The sequence below is a fragment of the Elephantulus edwardii genome, unplaced genomic scaffold (genome assembly GCF_000299155.1).
Source record: "Elephantulus edwardii isolate Elephantulus edwardi_28Jun2011 unplaced genomic scaffold, EleEdw1.0 scaffold00176, whole genome shotgun sequence".
Classification (NCBI taxonomy): Eukaryota; Metazoa; Chordata; class Mammalia; order Macroscelidea; family Macroscelididae; genus Elephantulus; species Elephantulus edwardii.
Window position 1 is genome coordinate 5194917 of NW_006399926.1, and position 17999 is coordinate 5212915.

The 17999-nt window shown below is 47.6% G+C and overlaps 1 protein-coding gene across 1 annotated transcript; it reads left to right on the forward strand.

The window, feature by feature from the left end:
- Positions 1 to 13426: 13426 nt before the first annotated feature.
- S100A2 (S100 calcium binding protein A2) lies at positions 13427 to 17544 on the forward strand. The gene is made up of 2 exons (XM_006895928.1): positions 13427 to 13567; positions 17392 to 17544. The coding sequence occupies exons 1-2, from the start codon at positions 13427 to 13429 to the stop codon at positions 17542 to 17544; spliced, it is 294 nt and encodes a 97-aa protein (XP_006895990.1).
- The last annotated feature ends 455 nt before the right edge of the window (positions 17545 to 17999 follow it).

Here is a 17999-nt window from a genome sequence, read left to right on the forward strand (position 1 = left end):
GTGTTTAGCTACAATAAATGAATGTGATCCTGTATCAGTAACTTTCCAGAGAGTGAAGCAGTGGTTAAAAGAAAAAGAGAAAAAGGAAAATTAAAAAACTGCAAACCCTCCTCTCAGTTACTAAGAATGTCACAACAGAATGTCACAACTGTATTCTTCACATATTATTCTATGATTAAAACTGATAATAAACATTACTAAGGGTTTCGTATGGTCTGTGGTGGGAGTGACACCATGAGTGACACGGGGTGACATCAAGCATGGCAGGGACAGGCTTGTTCTGAGAGACTAATAATTCTTGTTCATTCTTATTCTTCTGATAAGCAGCCACTTTCTTTATCTAGAAAGGGAAGGCATTGACAGGATCAGACCAAGCTGTCACCAAACTGCTACTTTTGACGCTCTATTTGGCCAGTTTTAATGGGAATCACATGACTATATTCAAATTAAGAGAAAAAAGAAGCAAATAAATAGACTTTAAAAACTTATTATAATTTCTTTAAATTGTGTGTGTGTGTACTGTCAAATCAGATCTGACTGGTACAGGAGGAGATTGTCTGTCCTTCTCCGGCAGAGCACCTGGTGGATTTGAACCACTCACCTCTGGCATTGCAATGCAGCTTCTTGCCACTAGGCCACCAGAGCTCCCCTAGATTTTTTTTTTCAAAAAAGCTTTATTATTTTTTCTTAAACTGTTCACGACATTACTACTAGTAGATACTAAAATGAGATAACAAAATGACTGAAACTGTCAATGGTTTAATCTTCCTTGGATCCACAATCAACACCCTTAGTACCAGCAATCAGGAAATAAAGAGATGCAGTGCATTGGGGAAATCTGCAGTTAAGGACTTCCCAAATTATTGAGGAGTAGTGATGTCAGTTTGAGGATGAAGGTGTATCTGATTCAGGCCATGGCCTTTCTGATTACTTGCTGTGCATCTGAGAGATGGGCAATGAATAAGGATGACAGAAAAAGACTTGATGCCTTTGAGCTGTGGTGTTGGAGTAGAGCAATAAACATCCCATGGACGGCCAAGAGAACTAACAGATATATCTTGGAGATGGTGCAGCTGGGATGCTCTTTGGAGGCAGGAATAATAATAATGTATGCCTCACATACTTTGGACATATTGCTAGGAGGGGCTATTCCTTGGAGAAGGACTTGATACTGGGAAGGGTGGAGGGTCAGTGAAGGAGAGGAAGACCCTCAACCAGGTGGATTGACATGGTGACTGCTGCAATGGGCTCTTGTGTGTCAGGAAGTGTGACGATGGCACAGGATAGAATAGATCTTTTGTTCATAGGGTCATTCTGAGTCGTACTCGACAGCACTTAACAACAACACTAACACAGACAAGTTCAGAGAGCCCTGGTGGTCTAGATGTAAGAAGCTGCATGTGTGTATGTAGTTTGGGTCCCTCAGTTGCTCTCTGGGAGAAGGTTAGTGAGTCTCCTCCTATGTGATTTAAAGGCTCTGAAAACCTGATGGAGGGTCAGCCACAAGTCAGTTCTGACTCAACGTCACATAACAACAAGGGCAGATACTGACAGAGAACTAGAAGCTGTCATTTTTCTTGTGTATTGGTGGATGTGTGGGGTTGAGAGCATGTTTTTCACATTGCTGACACGTCAGATGGCCATAGCTTATCAGAGATATTGGTTCTAATTGTGTATCATGGTTCTTCTGCTAGATCTAATAACATTCACTGAATGCTTGCTATTTGCTTTACCTGCATTATGCCATCTGATCTTAGAGATAGACAACATGTTACAGAAGAAGCTGACATCCAGAGGAAGGCTAAGTAATGTTTGTAAGGTCACATGGCTAGTGTAGGGATGGAAGTAACTTGCCTTCTTTTTTAGGGAAAGAGACCGTTAGCCATAGGACTGAGACTTTGATTCACACTGCCAATCATAACACCTTGTTTTCAGTCAAGGGATTGTTTTAAAGCTGAGTATACAAACCAAGCAGAACCAATCAGGGATTCTGCCTTGGATTGAAACACGGACACTAGGTTTACAAAACTGGAGCAGGATATGTCTATAATCTTCATATGAAAGGGTCCTGCTGTAATAAGATAGCATAAAGCCAGCAAAGCCAACATGCTAAAAGAAAGTGAGGGAAGGAAGGATGGATCAATGGATGGTGTTCAGCTCTTATTCCAGCCCTGAAGATGATGGTTCCTTTGATACTGTGAATTACTGCAGTAATTTCACATGTATGTGAAACAAAGCATTCTTTCTCTTGTTTCAGTGAACTGGAGTTGAATTTTTGCCTCTTATACCACAAAGATCTTGACTGATGGAATTAGACTTCAAAGTCTTAATGGATCTGTTATAACTATTTCCTACTATTACACACTAGTTTTTTAAAATCTTTCTCCGTAAGTCACTTCGTCATGAGTAATGCCCTATAATTTTCAGTCACTGCTCACTCTCCTGAGTCATCTGTCTTTCTTTCAAGGTGCCTTGAGTTTCTTGCTGAGATTTAGGAAGTTCTCGGGCTTATCAGCAAGACAGAACACATCTCTCCAGCTGGGTGTTGCTGGGAAGACTGTTAGTCACCTCTTTTTTTATCACCCTGTTTTATGTTGGATCCTGTTAGCACCAGTTACACAGGGTGGCATTTTTCACCCTTGGCAGAGTCCAGCTTCAGACTTGGATTTGTCTGACACAGAGGCCTATGTGCTTCTTGGGCTAGCAGCCGGCCTGCAGGCTGTGGGAGGCCACAGAGAGTCAGCAGGTTGGGGTGGAAGTGTTCAGGGCTCCTGAGTCAGGCTTTGGGAAAGGCCTGGTACACAGACTCTCTGTAAGAAGTTGTAAGGGGGAGAGGTGAAGCCCCAAATTCAAGGTCCAGCAGTGAAGGGGGATGACCAAGAGGGTGGCTGTGTACCTTCGAATCTGCTGTTAGCAGGACAGGAATGGTGGTGGGTCTGGTCCAAGTCTGTGGGGTTTAGAGGCACAAGGACAGGTGTGCTCTTCTCCAGCTGCCCCTGAGGAGTGGCTCTCATTAATGGATTGGATGACAACAGAGGGATCAAGGGGGCGGAAGCAGCCTGACTAGTGGCAATTCTTAGAATATTTTTTGTTCTCATCTTTTCCACTTCTGAGTTCTGAGAAAAAGTAAAGCAGGACTCAAAAGCTCAGCTGTAGGCCAGGGAACGTAGCTAAGAGCTGAAGCCACAACAATATTCCCAGTCCTCTTTTAGGAGTTCCTGGGCTTTGCAAATGGCTGGGCACTGGACTGACCAGTGCCAAAAAAGCTGGTGGCTCCAACCCTCCCCAGGCTTGCAGCAGACAGGCGTGGTGATCCATCCCTGAGAGCTCACGGCCTTTGAAAACCCCGTGGAGCAGATCTGCTCTGTACACGTGGGGTCCCCGTGAACAGCAACTAACAACAGGGTCTCCCCCTGCTCTGCGTGGACTGGCCTTTCCTGCATTGCTGCAGGAGCAGCTCCCGTGACCTCGGTGCGGTGGGGTGTTGTCACTGGAGGTGGAAGTGGGGAAAGAGGGTACCTTCTTCACTAGGTGAAAGACAGGCTGAGAAAAAGGGAGTCACAGCCTAGAAGCGACAGAGCTGAGCCTTCTTGGAGCGGCGTCTGGCCTCTGAAGCACCTTTCTGAGGAATGGGTTATTAAGGGGTGCCTTCCCCACACACTGGGGCAAGAAGGCAGTTTCTGCTGACACTGGAGTGAGCTGGGCCGATACTAGCTGGTCAGTAGTAGACATAGAGCCTATTTCTGGAAACAATTTAAAAAATGGAGAGAGGCTGGTGGCTCCAGCTGCTCGTTCACCAACTGCCTGCTGTGTGTCAGACATCAGGAATAACGGGAATAAACAATACTCGGTGTCTATTTCCCAGAAAACCCAGCCTAGTGAAGGAGACAAATAAATAGTATGATTAAATAGAGGCCAGAGTTTACAAACAGTTACTAGGGGAGCAAGGAGGGAGGAGGTGTGGGGGAATCATTGTTTTGCAAGCCGTGACTTTCTTTTAGTGAGGATGGAAAATTTGGCAACAGATGGTGCTGATAGTTGCACAACATGATAACTGGAGCCAGCGTCACTGACATGTACATGTAAAACATGCTGAATTGGCAAATGTTGGGTTAGAGCATGTATTTTGGTCAGAAGGATTTCTTTTCAAGTGCTATCATAAGGTGAGGGAGTTCTGGTGGTGCAAGCCCTCGGGAGCTATGCTGCTCACTCAAAGGGCAGGCCTTTTTGGCAGTTTGAATCCACAGCAGCTTCATGGGAGAAAGATGGACAATATCCTGCCAGGTGTTTTACAGACTCTCAAATCACTCTGAAGGGTTAGCTGTGAGTTGGTTCCGACTTGACAATGAGTTGAAGTGATCATAGGGTAACCAGCAAAAAGGCAAGGGGGAGAAGTACACAGGAAGAACACCTAACCGGGGTCTCTCTCTCTCTCTCTGTCTCTTTCTGTCTCTGTCTCTCTCTGTGGTGTGTAAGAGAGAGAGTGCGAGAGAGCGAGAGAGTGAGTGAGACAGAGAGAGAACCCCTGTTGCACATTCATATGTGTCAAGGCTAGGGAGAAGATTCAGGTAGCTGCACAGAGAGAGTCTTTGAATGGCATTTCAAGGACGATTAGGAGATTGAGAGGTGCACAAAGTGAGAAAGGGCTTTCCTGCAGAGAGGACTAGGATAGACAAAGCGCTTGAGGGAGTGACAGAGAATGGCATGGAGGCCAGCAAAGTCGGTGTTCCTAGGAAGATGTGTCAGGCTGGGTAGCTGTCCTCTGAAAGCTATTACAGTTTGTGATGTATTTTAAACTGGGGAGGGAATGGCAGCCCTAGATTTGAATTTTAGGAATATCAGTGGCAGAGCTCAGGGGGTTAGAGGGGAAGGCAGGGCTAGAAGCTGAGGGAAGTGTGTAATGTGTGTGCTGTAGTCTAGGGTGGTTCCAGATCGAAAGCAGCCAGGACAGAGCTGAGGGTGGGGAGATGGCAGAACAATAGGCCATCTGGAGGCCAGTGAGGGGAGGCAGGAGGCTAGGATAGCCATGTTTCTGGTTTGCATCATTGGTGGATGATGGTGCAATTTGCAGCAAAAAGGATGGCTGCAGGAAGTAGAAGAGTCTGAGGAAGATTTCTTTTCAATTTCTTTTAAAGCCACTCAGGCATTTGAAGTCAAGAGGAAAGGGATCTGTTGGAAATGCGTTAAGGCAAATGGAGGTGAAGGACTCCCGGACATGGGTGGTGGTGGTGGGGGGTAGGTGGGAAAAGTTCAGGAGCTGGGGTGCGGTGGGGAGGGGACAGGCAGAGGACTGAGGTGGGGCTGAGCAGGAATGCTGAGTGTTATTGTCTCTAGATGACGAGTATTTGGAGCTCTCAGAGGAGGCTTAACATCATGACAGACTGTTTAAGACACCTGCCTCTGTCAACTATGTGAATTAGGACAAACTTCTCTGAGCCTCAACATCTTAATTTGGAAAATGGAGTAAGACTGTACCAACTTCCTGGAATTATTATGTGAATGTAGAATAAGTGTAAAATGAGACTACAGGAAAGCCCCTGGGACACAGTAGCTGTTCCATAACCTGTCTAAGCCCTTCAGCAAAGAGAGTGCACGGCCCCACAACAGACATCACACAGGAGTGAACGCAGGCTATGCGATGCCGTGAGACTTTCATTCCACTGTCGCCAGAGTTGATCCGGACACCTGGCAGCCCTACTTCGAGTTTCTGAGGCTGTAAATCTTTGTGGGAGTAGGATGACTACTTTTCTCTCGAGGAACACCTAGTGGATTCGAACTGCAAACCTTATGGTTAGTAAGTAGCCTGACACACTGCCACCAGGCCTCCATGGTTCTCTCATGCTGATCATATTATCAAGGGAGAGTCATAGTTTTGATTAATAAAATGGACCACATAAAAATGGCCAAGCTCGTTCTGACTCATGGTGATTCCTCCTATTATGAGTTGAACGCCCCCGCAGGGGTTTCTGGGCACAGGGTAGGGCACAGTTTCGATCTGCCGCTCACAGGATCACTATGACAGCACCTAACAACCATGACAATCCTTACGGAAGCAGTCTGCCAGGCATTTCTTCCTCGATCCTCTGGCAGGATTGAAACCACAAATGGAAAAATCTGGAAAAAAATAAATGAAGGGAAAAAGTTAGCTGCCAACAACAACAAAATAAATAAAAATCACACGCCATTCAGGTTTGATGATTAAAACAAGAGAGAATAATATTTAATTCATTTTGGTTAACAATATATATTTTTCATCACATTCCCCCCCTCCCGCCCCTTTTTGCAAGGCTAATAAAAGAGATCCTTGAGGTGACAAAGTGAAGCTTACAGGTGTGGTGTAACTTACCCCAGGTCACAGGGTGAGTCAGAGGCAAGGCCAGGGCTCAAACCTGGGGCTCCAGGAGTGAAGTCATGTCTCGTTCCCCAAACTGCCTGGAGGGGGTGGGGTGGGAAGGGACAAGCGGGCAGAGTTCGACAGTTTTTCCCTTCTGACTCCTGCTTCCCTTAGCCCTTAAAGAGTCCAGGTATGCAGTTTCCATCTCAGAAATCCGCCTGGGTTTCTCAGTAAACTGTTGAGGAAATGCCTTATATGTTCAGGCAGGTGTGTGGGGTGTGGGGTGTGGGGCGTGGGAAGGTTTCTTGCAGATGAATCAGCACTGCCCTCTCCCGTGTGCGTTACGAGAATTCGGGGAAGGGCTTGCAGAGGAGAGACGAGACCTGCAGTGACACACATTTACCACCAGGGGGCACAGACCGGTCGGGTAAAGAGCAGCACGTAGCTGGTGGGAGACTGGGTAACTGGATAGGATGGAATGCGGAATGAGAGCACCAAGCCTGCCAGGTGGGGCTTAGAGTCGCAGTCTTGGAAGACAGTCCTGCTGCTTGTTTGTGGCCTGGCTTCTCTGTCTTTGTAAAGGGCTGGAGAACATCAGTTGCCCATATTTACACAGCAAGTTGTTGCTTGGGACTCAGCATAGATTATTGGGAAAACAAGTCAATCCTGGTCATCCGCATGAAATTGGAGGTCATACTGTTGTGGTCTCTATATTGACTTATTTTCAGAAAAAGGCAGATAGACTTTTTTGCCCAGTTTCTATTAGTCTAGAAGTTCCCTGAAGCCTATTCAGCATCATGTTGTCGTTAGGTGCCGTCAAGTCCGAACCCCGTCCTATCCTGTGCCAGCCTCATCTTCTCTGTTACACGAGAGCCATTATTACAGTCACTGCCAATTCAACTCGTTGAGTCTTTCCAATTTACCAAGCCTGGTGTCCTTTTCCAAAAACAGGCCCCTTCTAACAACATGCTCAAAATATGCGTAATCAATTCCCACCATCCTTCCCTCTAAGGATCACTCCAGCTACACCTTCTCCAAGACATACTCGTTTGTTCTCTTGGCAGACTATGGGATATTTAATACTCTTCTCCAGCACCACGATTCAAAGGCATCTATTTTTCTTTTGTTCTCTTTATTCACTCTCCAACTCTCAGATGCATAGCAGGTAATTGAATAATTGACATTTTCTATCTTTTCTACATCTATCATGATGTTGCCTATCAGCTCAATGGTGAGAACTTTTGTTTTCTTGAGATGTAGTCCATACTGAAGGCTGTAGTCTTTGATTTTTTGTAGCAAGCACTTCAAGTCCTCCTCATTTTCAGCAAGCAAAGTTGTGTTATCGGCATAACAAAGGTTGTTGAGTATTCCTCCTATCCCCATGTTCACAATCTTCATCTTAAAGTCCAGTTTCTTGAATGATTTGTTCAGCATAGAGATTGAACAGGTATGGAGAAAGGATACAGCCCTGCCACATACCTTTCTTGATTTTAAAGCGGACAGTATCCTCTTGCTTTGTTCGGACAACTGCTTCTAGGTCTAGGTCTAAGTTTTGCATGAGCACAATTAAATATTCTGGGATTCCCATTCTTTTCAACTCAAGTCACAGCTTTTTATAATCCACACAGTCAAATGCCTTTGCATGGTTGATCAAACACAATGAGACGTCCTTCTCATTCTTTTGCTTTTGCCAAGATCCATCTGACACCAGCAATAACATTCCTGGTGCCATGGCCTTTTCTAAATCCAGCCTGAGTCTCTGGCAGTTCTCTGTAGATATACTAGCTATTTTTTAAATAATCTTCAGTAAGATTTTGCTTGAATATTCTGTTGGATCACCTTTTTAGGGATTGGGAACAAATATGGATCTCCTCCAGTCTGTTTGGTCATGTAACTGTCTTCCCAATTTCTCGGCATAAACCGAAGAACACATCCAGGCCTGCATCTGTTTGTTGAAACATGTTTCCCATTAATTCCTAGGACCTTATTTTTTGCCAACAGCTTCCATGTAGCTTGCCCTTCTCCCTTCATCATTATTGGTTCTTGATCATATGCTACTTCCTGAAATGGTTCTGCGTCAGCCAATTGTTTTTGGTATAAAAGTCTCAGTGTATTCCTTCCATGTTCTCTTGATGCTTCCTGGGCCATTCAGACTTTTAGCCACGGTACCCTTCAGGATTGCAGCTTGAGGCTTGAATTTGTTTTTCTGTTCTTTCAGTTTGAGGAATGCTGAAGTGGTTCTTTCCATGTTATTTTCTAACTCCAGCTCTTTGCACGTATCATTATACTAATTTGCTTCGTTTTCTCGAGCTGCCTTTTGAAATCTTGTGTTTCTCTCCCTCACTTCAGCAGTCTTTCTGTTGGCAACATGCAAGCGCCCGCTGACCGAGGCAGGGGCTGCACGTGAGGTACATTGGCTGAGAATCAGACCTGCTGTCTCCTGTCTGGGAGCTGAGAATTCTACCACCAAATGCCTTCTCACTCACTTTCACTGCCATTGAGTCAGAACTGGGCTGTTAGCTGACCCTGCAGGGGGGTTTGGGAGGCTGTAAATTGTACAGGAGGTTGTCCATCTTTCCCTCACAGAGTTGTTGGTGGACTCAGGTTAGCAGCAGCGCACCTACCTACAGACTAGGCCACTAGAGTTTCTTCACAGCAAATCAAGGGCAAATTATTAAGCTTTTTACCCTCCCCAGCAAGGTGACCACTTGGTGGACCTAGTTCTGGTTTGATTCCTGAGGCAGAGACACCTGGTTATGTATAAGTCCCAATGATGGACCCTGTGCTGTGTCCCCAGCCCTTTCTCTTATCTTGTTCCTTCACAATCCTCCTGCTTCTGTATCAGAGTTGTTTTTTTTTTTTAATGTGTTTTTCCCTCAGCTCCCATTCACAGCCCTTTTACCTCTCTATTTCTCTGGGTTTCCGTCTGACTGCCTCTTCTCTCCCCTCTCTGTCCCCCTCCTGGCTCCCTCCGCCTCCTGAGGGTTTGCTCCTGCCTCCAGTGACTGACTCCCTGGAGCCGGATGTTTCCTGCAGTCATCCTCAGGGACTCTCTCAAGTTTTCCAACCTGGTGTCTCAGTTCCACTCCTGGGATCCAGGGGAGCAGTTACAATTTGGTAACATAATTAGTGGTTTGGTTTTGGGAGCTGAGAAGACCCCTCTGCTCCTGAACACCACTCAGCACTCTCCCTCCTCCATAAACACGGGCTGCACCTGGTGTGGGCTTGCTTACATAGAAATAAATAAAACCTCCACCCCTGACCAGTGAGATCACTATGGGGGTGGGTGGGATGACAGAGAAAACAAGTTTACAAGGGACTCAATCTAAAGCAGACTGTTGTGCCCACAGAAAGAAAGGCTTTGTGTGTAACAGAACAGGTAGAGGCCAGAGCTAGTTGGGGTGAGGTTAGGGGTGGGGAGAGAAGGCTCCATGAAGTCAGTGACATTTAACTGAACTTTGAAGGACAGGTTGGGGGAGGATATGAAGGGACATTCTGAGTAGAGGGATCACAGCAAAAGCAAAGGCCTGGAAATCTGGAGACCCTGTGGGGCAGGTACTAGGTGAGCCAGGCAATAGGGTGTACGCAGAGGGCTCCGGAGAGCAGGTGGGGGCCAGAGTCAGGGCACCTCTCCCCACAGGCTTTTACAGAAGTGCTGTGGCAATGCCATTGGGGTTTCTGAGTAAGGAGAGAGCTGCTCACATTCTCAGTTCCATGGAAGGATGGCTGTGGACAGGTCACAGCTGTGGAAAGGCCCCAGCATTCCCTACTCCTCTGTGGGAGGGATTTTTGACTCTAAGCTCTACCTGAGAGCATTCTTTGATGGGAAGAGGAAGTAGCACAAAGTATAACGTGCTTCTGGGAGGAAGGGACGCTGGGCAGGTGTGCAAGGTGTGGGAGAATTTCGCAAGGCCTGACTCCATCTATCCTGCCCAAGCTGGCCCTCGGCTCACAGTGCCCCCCCCCCCGGGAAGGGACTGCCTGGTCTCATGGTCTGGTTGCTGGTCTGTCCTCCATTTGAAGCTCCCCCTGCGGTGGGGCCTATGAGGGGGTCTCTGCGTCAGCCTTAAATCCTCCTGCCTGGCCTGGGGTTTCCGTTGGCTGCTCTGGGACTGCAGCTGCCCTGCCCTGAGGGAGGAGGGCGGTGCCGCTGAGTCATCGCGTGGGCATCTGGGTCTGGAACCACTGGTGAGTCACCTCGAAGGAGGGGGGCTCTTGGGGGCGGGGGAGGGTAGGGGAGCCCAGCCGCCTGACATCTGGAGCGGGGAGGGGAGCTGGGCCCACAGGAAGGGCGGTGCCTGGTGCCCAGTGCCCGTTGGGAAGGGGACAGACAAAGAGCAGTGGAGGGGGGTGGGAGGGGGCAGCTCGAAGCCTGGGCTCCCTGACGGCCCTTCCCATGGGCTGGGCTCTGAATGTTTGCCCTTCTGTGGGTGTGGGGAAGGTGTGTGTGCAGGTGAGGCTGCAGGGGCGGGAGGGCTGCGGCCTGGGCCTCAGCTCTGGCCTCCTGATTTAGGACGCAGTCTAACTTCGTATTTTCAGCTCTGTGTAGGGTGTCTTCATACTCACAGTTTCCCACCTCCAACCCCAGGAAGCTGAAGAAGAGGCTAAGGCTTCTCAGTTCTCCCTTTACACCCTTCTTGGCATTTCCTTTCACTGCAGGCTGATCCCAGCCCCACAGCAACCCCACAACACTCCCCAGCCCCAAATTCCTCCCCAGGTCATATTCAGGGCAACCCAGATCTTCTCTTTTTGCTTCCCAGTCTCCTTTCATATCCCCTCCTACCCAAAAGAGCCATCAAGGATGTTTTAAAGCAATCCTGGTTATCTCATCGTCTCATTAAAAAGGTGCAGGTGGTGACTGTTCAAAGTAACTTTGTTTCCTGAAAACCAACACCCGCTACCACCCCCACCTCCTGCTCCATGTCAACCCTGCCTTCCTGCTCCTGACACTGCTACACCAACCCTCTACTGATTCGACTCAATACACACACACACCCCCCTACTGATTCAACTCAACACCCCCCAATGATTCAACTCAACCCTCCCCACTAATTCAACTCAACAGATACACACCCCCCCTACTGATTCAACTCAACACCCCCCCAATGATTCAACTCAACCCTCCCCACTGATTCAGCTCAACAGATACACCCCCCCCCACTGATTCAACTGAAACCACCTCCCTTTACTGATTGAACTCAACACACACACTGATTCAATTCAACAGATATACACCCCCCCACTGATTCAACTCAAACCACCTCCCTCTACTGATTGAACTCAACACACACACACACACACACACACACACACACACCCCTACCAAGTCTACTCATATGAAATCTGAGGAGCTGAGGCGGTGGAGTTGGAGGGCAGGGCGGTGAGGGCTGCAGCAGTGGGCTGTGACGCTCAGGCATGCCACAGCAATGAGGCTGGCGTGAGGCTCCAGGCTCAGTGCACAGGGGTTGCCTCTCCTCACCCCAGCTCCGACTTCCAGGATTCACCTGGCTGCCCCTCCTACATGACCTCCTGGCTCCCCAGTGTGGCCTGGGCCCTCCTCTAGATTCCTGGAAATGGCGGGAAGTCTCAGGGAAGAGGGATGGGACGTGAGTGGGTGGGATGGCTGGAGGCCAGTTTTGTCATGGTGGCATCAAGTTGGGACAGGTTCGATTTCTTCAAAATGCTGATGTGGTGACTGAGGGGCCTGACATATAAATCCACACTCTGGCTGCTTTGTTTTACTTTCTTTCCTGGGTCTGTCCTTGTCCCCTAGTCTGGTGAGTACATCTGTCCTGCTGAGGCAGGAGCAGCCCTGCGCCCATCCTGCCTTGAGCGATGTGAGAAGAGCTGGAACCGGCAGTGGACAGGCAGCGCCTCTGTTTTCACCTCTTTGTCTTTTAGTCTCCCTGCTTTCCTCACTTTGGCTTCCTTGGTGGGAGCAGCCTGAAACCCCTCTGGGCCTCTTTCCCTCGGGTTCTCTGCAGAATGTGAGACTGAGAGGTTTTATCCCAGGTTTCTCTGTGTGGTCTCAGTTTGGGGGTTCTTCTGTGACTCAGTCTGTGCTTCCCTCTGTGGCCCTCTCAGTTTTGATAGCTCAGTCTTGAGTTGTATTGCTGGAGTCTAGGCCTGGGAGTATGAGGAGTAAGTGTATGTTTTCTGATTTGTTGCTAAGCCTTGAATTCTATCAGGACTAAAGAACAAAAGGCAGGATATTAAGTGCTTGGCCTGAGTGCTGGCCCTGAGCAGCAGCTTTCCCTGCCTCAGGCAGCAGCTTCTCAGGCCTCACCCTGAGTCCTGCTTAACTTCCAAGACTGATCTAAGCAAGCTTAGAGGCAGGGCCTTGGAAAAGATGACCCCAGAGCACTGGACACTTAATTTCTGGGGTTCCCACACCACAGATCATTCTTGGTGGAGGAAATGTTCTGTTGTCCCACCCTCCTCCAACTTGCCTGTCTGCATAGAGATGGAACCCCATAGAAAGGGACACATAATTTGGGAGGAAAATATTGTCCTTTTCTTCTGAGATTCCCTCCAGTCTGAGGGAGGAAATGGCCCTGTCCCAAGGAATCGTCCAGTTAGATGAGCGGGAGACACCCTCTGCTGTTAGGAATTTCTAGTCTGAGCACTTCACCAAAACTCAGACTCCTGTTCTATAGCCATGACTGCGGCCAGGCAGCACTCATCCTCCGAGTTAGCCATGAAGACCCATGGACCGCGATGCCTGGCACAGTGCTCACAGCTGTGTGGGAAGAGCTGCACAGAAAGGAGTGGAAATGAAGTCCTGCTGTCATTTCCTTCTCACAGAGCTTCACAGAGGGCAGCTCTACCCCCAGGGAGGCCCTGGGTGGGATCGGAAGGCACCTGGCACCCTGCCCTTGGTGTGCCTCTGACTTAGTGTGAGGCAGAGCTATGGACCTTCCCTCAGGGGGTCACAGTTGGAGAGGGGAGATGGAACCCCTACTTTACCACTAATAAAGGAGTTTAGGGAGATTGGGAGCCAAGGGAAGGAGTGTGTCCTACAGGTTGCGGGGAGGCCCCAAGATTTTTGATGGTGTTATCATCACCTGATTCTTCTATGGCCCCAGGTACAAGATGTCCTCTCAACTGGAACAAGCACTGGCTATCATGGTCAGCACCTTCCACAAGTACTCAGGCATGGAGGGCGACAAGTTCACACTGTCTAAGAAGGAGATGAAGGAACTTCTGCACAAAGAGCTGCCCAGCTTTTTGGGGGTGAGTGGAACGGACCTGAGGGGGAAGGTCTCTGATGTTTCTGTGTGTGTGAGTCACAGTTACCTCCTCTCTATGCCTCTTCTGGCACCGTTAGGCTGAGGTAGACCCCAGGTGAGGCCAAGTGCTCTGCTTCGTGACCCCGCCAGAGTGGGAGTGGAGGGCCATGTGCTATTAGTGACTGTTCTCTGTAGCCCTCTAGAGAACAAAACTTTATCTGTGTTCTCAAAGTCCTTCTGAGAAATCTCCTCTTTGTGGAGCTGAGCAAGTCAAGATCCAGAATTATCTGACCTAGGATCTTACAGGTTAACACTTCTCCCCCTGCCCCCTGTGACCCCTGCATTTGTGTGCCAAACTCAGGTGTCCAGGAAGAGAGCAGGCCAGCTAAGATGTGCACACAAGGAACGCTTTGCAGAGAGATGGAATCAACTCACAGTTTTCCCCTTGCCAAAGCAGTTAAAAAATAATCCCCAAACCAGGGCTCAGGTCTTGGACATAGGAGACGTGTATGTCTTTACTTCTCCCCACTTTTTTGGATCAGTGTTCTGGAATTAGGCTTCATTTTCACCAGTATTAAGAAGAGTTTGCTTGTTGATGCCTGCCACACTATGGATGAAATGTTAGGCGGAGCAAAATAAGTTGATTGCAGAAGAACACACGCTGGAAAATCTCACGTATCTGAATTAAGCAAATATATAGAATCCCAAGATTATGAATTGGAAGCAGGAGTGGCATCCACTTCTCTAATAGCTTGCCTCTGGAAACCCTATGAACCTGGAGAGAGGATAAAGTCACACAACTGTTGAGGACTTTCGTTCATAGGGTCGCTATGAGTCGCCTACAACTTGATGGCAATTAACAACAACAACATCAACATAGAGAGTGATCAGCTGGCTTAGTGGAGAGAAAGTGATGCTTCCAAGTCAAAGATGGGTGACTTCTAACCTGCGGCCCTCAGGCCTGTTTTTCATTGTTTTTGGTGAAACAGTCCTCTAGATGGTATAGCCCTGGTGTGTCCACTTGCTGTACAGAGGTAACTCGTGGTTGCTGTGCAGCTGAACACTGTGATGCTGATGTGTCACATGCCTTAAAGGTTATCCATAGTGGACAGTGTTTGGTGGCGGTCTCCTGTTGAAACAACCTTGGAAGCAGGAGTGGCATCCACTTCCATAATATCTTGCCTCCAGAAACCCTATGAACCTGGAGAAAGGATGAAAGTCACACAAGTGTTGAGGATTTGCATTCACAGGGTCGCTATGAGTCGCCTATGACTTGACAGCACTTAACAACAACAACAAGATTATGAAAGGAGAGCTTTGGCAGGAGATCTGCCTTGGGTTCAGCATCAGAATAACCGCCTCCCGCTTCCCGCTGCCCTCCATCTGCATCTAGGTCTTGTGAGGGACTGGTTTGAGAGCCTGGCCCAGTGTCTCTGCTGGAATGTTTGGAAGAATACAACCCACTTTACAGAGGAGGATGAGCAAGGGGAGGTGGAGGAGGAGGAAGAGAAAGGGAAAGATATGCAGGAGGAGGAGGGTGGGGCAGGGTGAGCACCCAGCCAGTCTATATCTGGGTGTGTATTCTAGACTGCCGTACACAGCCCCAGATCATGTCCTTCCCTTCTGTGGCCAAAGGAAGAATCACACTTGCCTTTTGTCAGTGAGATCACCTACTTATAAATGTGACTTATTTTTTTGCATTTCTTTTTTTAAAATTTTTTTAATTTTTATTGTATTATTTTTACATGTACTGTCAAATCAGATCTGACTGGTACAGGAGGAGATTGCCCCCTCCTTCTCCAGCAGAGCATCTGGTGGATTTGAACCACATACTTCTGGGATTGCAGTGCAGTGTCTTGCCACTAGGCCACCAGAGCTCCCTTATTATTTTGCATTTCTAAACAAGCAAAGTGAGGCAAATGTACAGGTGTCACTCTCATCACACACACACACACACACACACACACACACACACACACACCACTTGTGCCTGAGCTGTGACCCTGGGTCAGAGGCGTGTGTTGGTACCCATGTCACACACCCATCCTTAAATGTTTCTAAGTCCTGTGTTAGTATACTGACCTATGATATGAAAATAAAAGTCTCATGGCCAAATGTAAAAAAAACAAAAAGAAGCTCTGATGGCTTAGTGATAAGAAATTGCACAAGAGTCCAGAATTAAGGTTGCATAGTGGGGTGCGAGGGGCGTTGGGAGATTGTATACCAAAGAAGGAATTTTTCTTTTACTTTTCAAAGTAAAAAGGAGTGAACTGGGGTTGGGGGGGGGGAGGGCTGGCCAGGGAGAAAAGTGCAACAATGAATGAAAATCCAAAATCTCTGTAAATGTCCATTAAAATTAATAAAATAAAATTTTTAAAAAAAGAAAAAGAAATTGCACTGCCAACCCAAAGATGTGTGGTTTGAACCTACCAGCTGTTCTATGGGAGAAAGATGGAAAGTCTCTGCCTATATGATTTCCTGCCTCTGAAAACTTGCTGGCGGGTCAATTCTGATTACTTGATGGTATACCATCACAGCAGCTAGATTGTTCCTCGCTATCAGTGGTAAAAGGAAAAGAGAAGGGGGAAATTCTTGTTTAGGAAGCATTGAGTTTATGTTCTTGTTGTTATGTGCTGCCATTGAGTTGCTTGAGACTCATCGCAACCCTATATACAAGAGCCCTAAATCCTGCTCTGTCCTGTGCCAGCCTCACTGTCTCCAATACACCTACTCCCATTACTCCAATCATTGAATCGATCCATCTCATTAAGGGTCTTCCTCTCTTGTGCTGTCCCCTCCACCCTCCCAAGCATGATGTCCCTCTCCAAGGACCTGACCCTCCTTACATGTCCAAAGTATGTCAGACTAAACTTCAGAATCCTTGCCTCCAAGGAGCAGCCTGGCTTCACCCTCTCCAGGATGAACCTGTTTATTCTCCTAGCAGTCCATGGTACATTGAATACTCTTCTCCAACACTATGGCTCAAAATCATCACTTCTCCTTCTATCATCCCTAGTCATCGTCCCGATTTCTGATACATAACAAGTAGTTGCAAAGACCATGGCCTGGATCAGGTGCACCTTAGTTCTTCAGTACTCTGGAGAGGTCCCTGACAGCTTACTTTCCAATGCAATTCATCTCTTGATTTCCTGGCTGCTATTACCAAGAGTGTTGATTGTGTAACCAAGCAAACGAAAATTGCTAACAATCTCAGTGTCTTCATCATCTGTAATGATGCTGCCAATTGTCCCAGTGGTGAGAATATTTGTTTTCTTGATGTTGAGCTTCAATCCATAGGAAGAATATTTTTGGAAAAAGATAGTATAATAATGATAGTACAACATAAAAATGTAATCAGCATTATTGAATTGGAAATATGGAGGTTGTGTCAGAGAATATTTTGGTGCATATATCTTCACCATAAACACACACACATGAATCTGCCTTTTTAAGGTTCATCCTGCTGGTGGTGGGGGACAGCCGTGACCCCAGGAACTTTAATCTCCTCATCAGCAAATGGAAGTAATGCTCCCCACTCTGTGGCCTTGTGTGGTAACTGGAGCTGACACTGTCCTTGGAGAAGTCCCTTAAGTTCTGCCGACTCCCAACTGGGCAAGGTTGGAGATTCAGCACTGAATGGCTACATGGCCTTACTCACTGGATCCTGTTAGTGTCGGCTGGTGGCTTCCTGTCCACCACTTACCCATTTATCAATTGGAGAGTGAGGCTTGGGGAGTGACCTGTGTGGATGTGGTGTCTGCCTATGTGTTTGGTGTGGAGGGAGGATGAAGGCTGGTTTGTGAGTGACCGTATTCTTTCTTGCTTCAGGATCAGGTGGACGAGGAAGGACTGAAGAAGTTGATGAGCAACCTTGACGAGAACAGTGACCAGCAGGTGGACTTCCAGGAGTACGCGGTCTTTCTGGCCCTCATGACTATGATGTGCAATGAGTTCTTTGAGGGCTATTCAGGGAGACCCTGAACCAGAGTGCTGGACTCCCTGCCCAGGAGTCTTTCGGTCCCAAGAGGACTCGCTTGCCTTTTAGTTTTGTACTCAATAAACTTTCCTTTTGAAGTTAATGCTTTCATTGCCGAGTGGTGTTGTGGAATCTCACTGGCTCAGTGGAATGCTGGAAACTGAGAGCCCCCTAGATCCCATCTCCTGCTTAACCCCGGCTCTCCTGGAAATCTTCCAAGGCCTTCGGTTCCAGACTTTAGGCTCTCAGATGAAAGGAACTTTTTAAAAATTCAGAATAATTGCCAACATTTCACTTAAAAAAATAAAAAAATGAAAATAGCCTATGTTGTTGTTAGGTGCCGTTGAGTCGATCACAACTCAGAGTGACCCTCTGAACAAAAGATCTGAACCCTATTCTGTCCTGTGCCATCCTCACACTTCCAGACACACAGCAGCCCATTGCATCAGTCACCATGTCA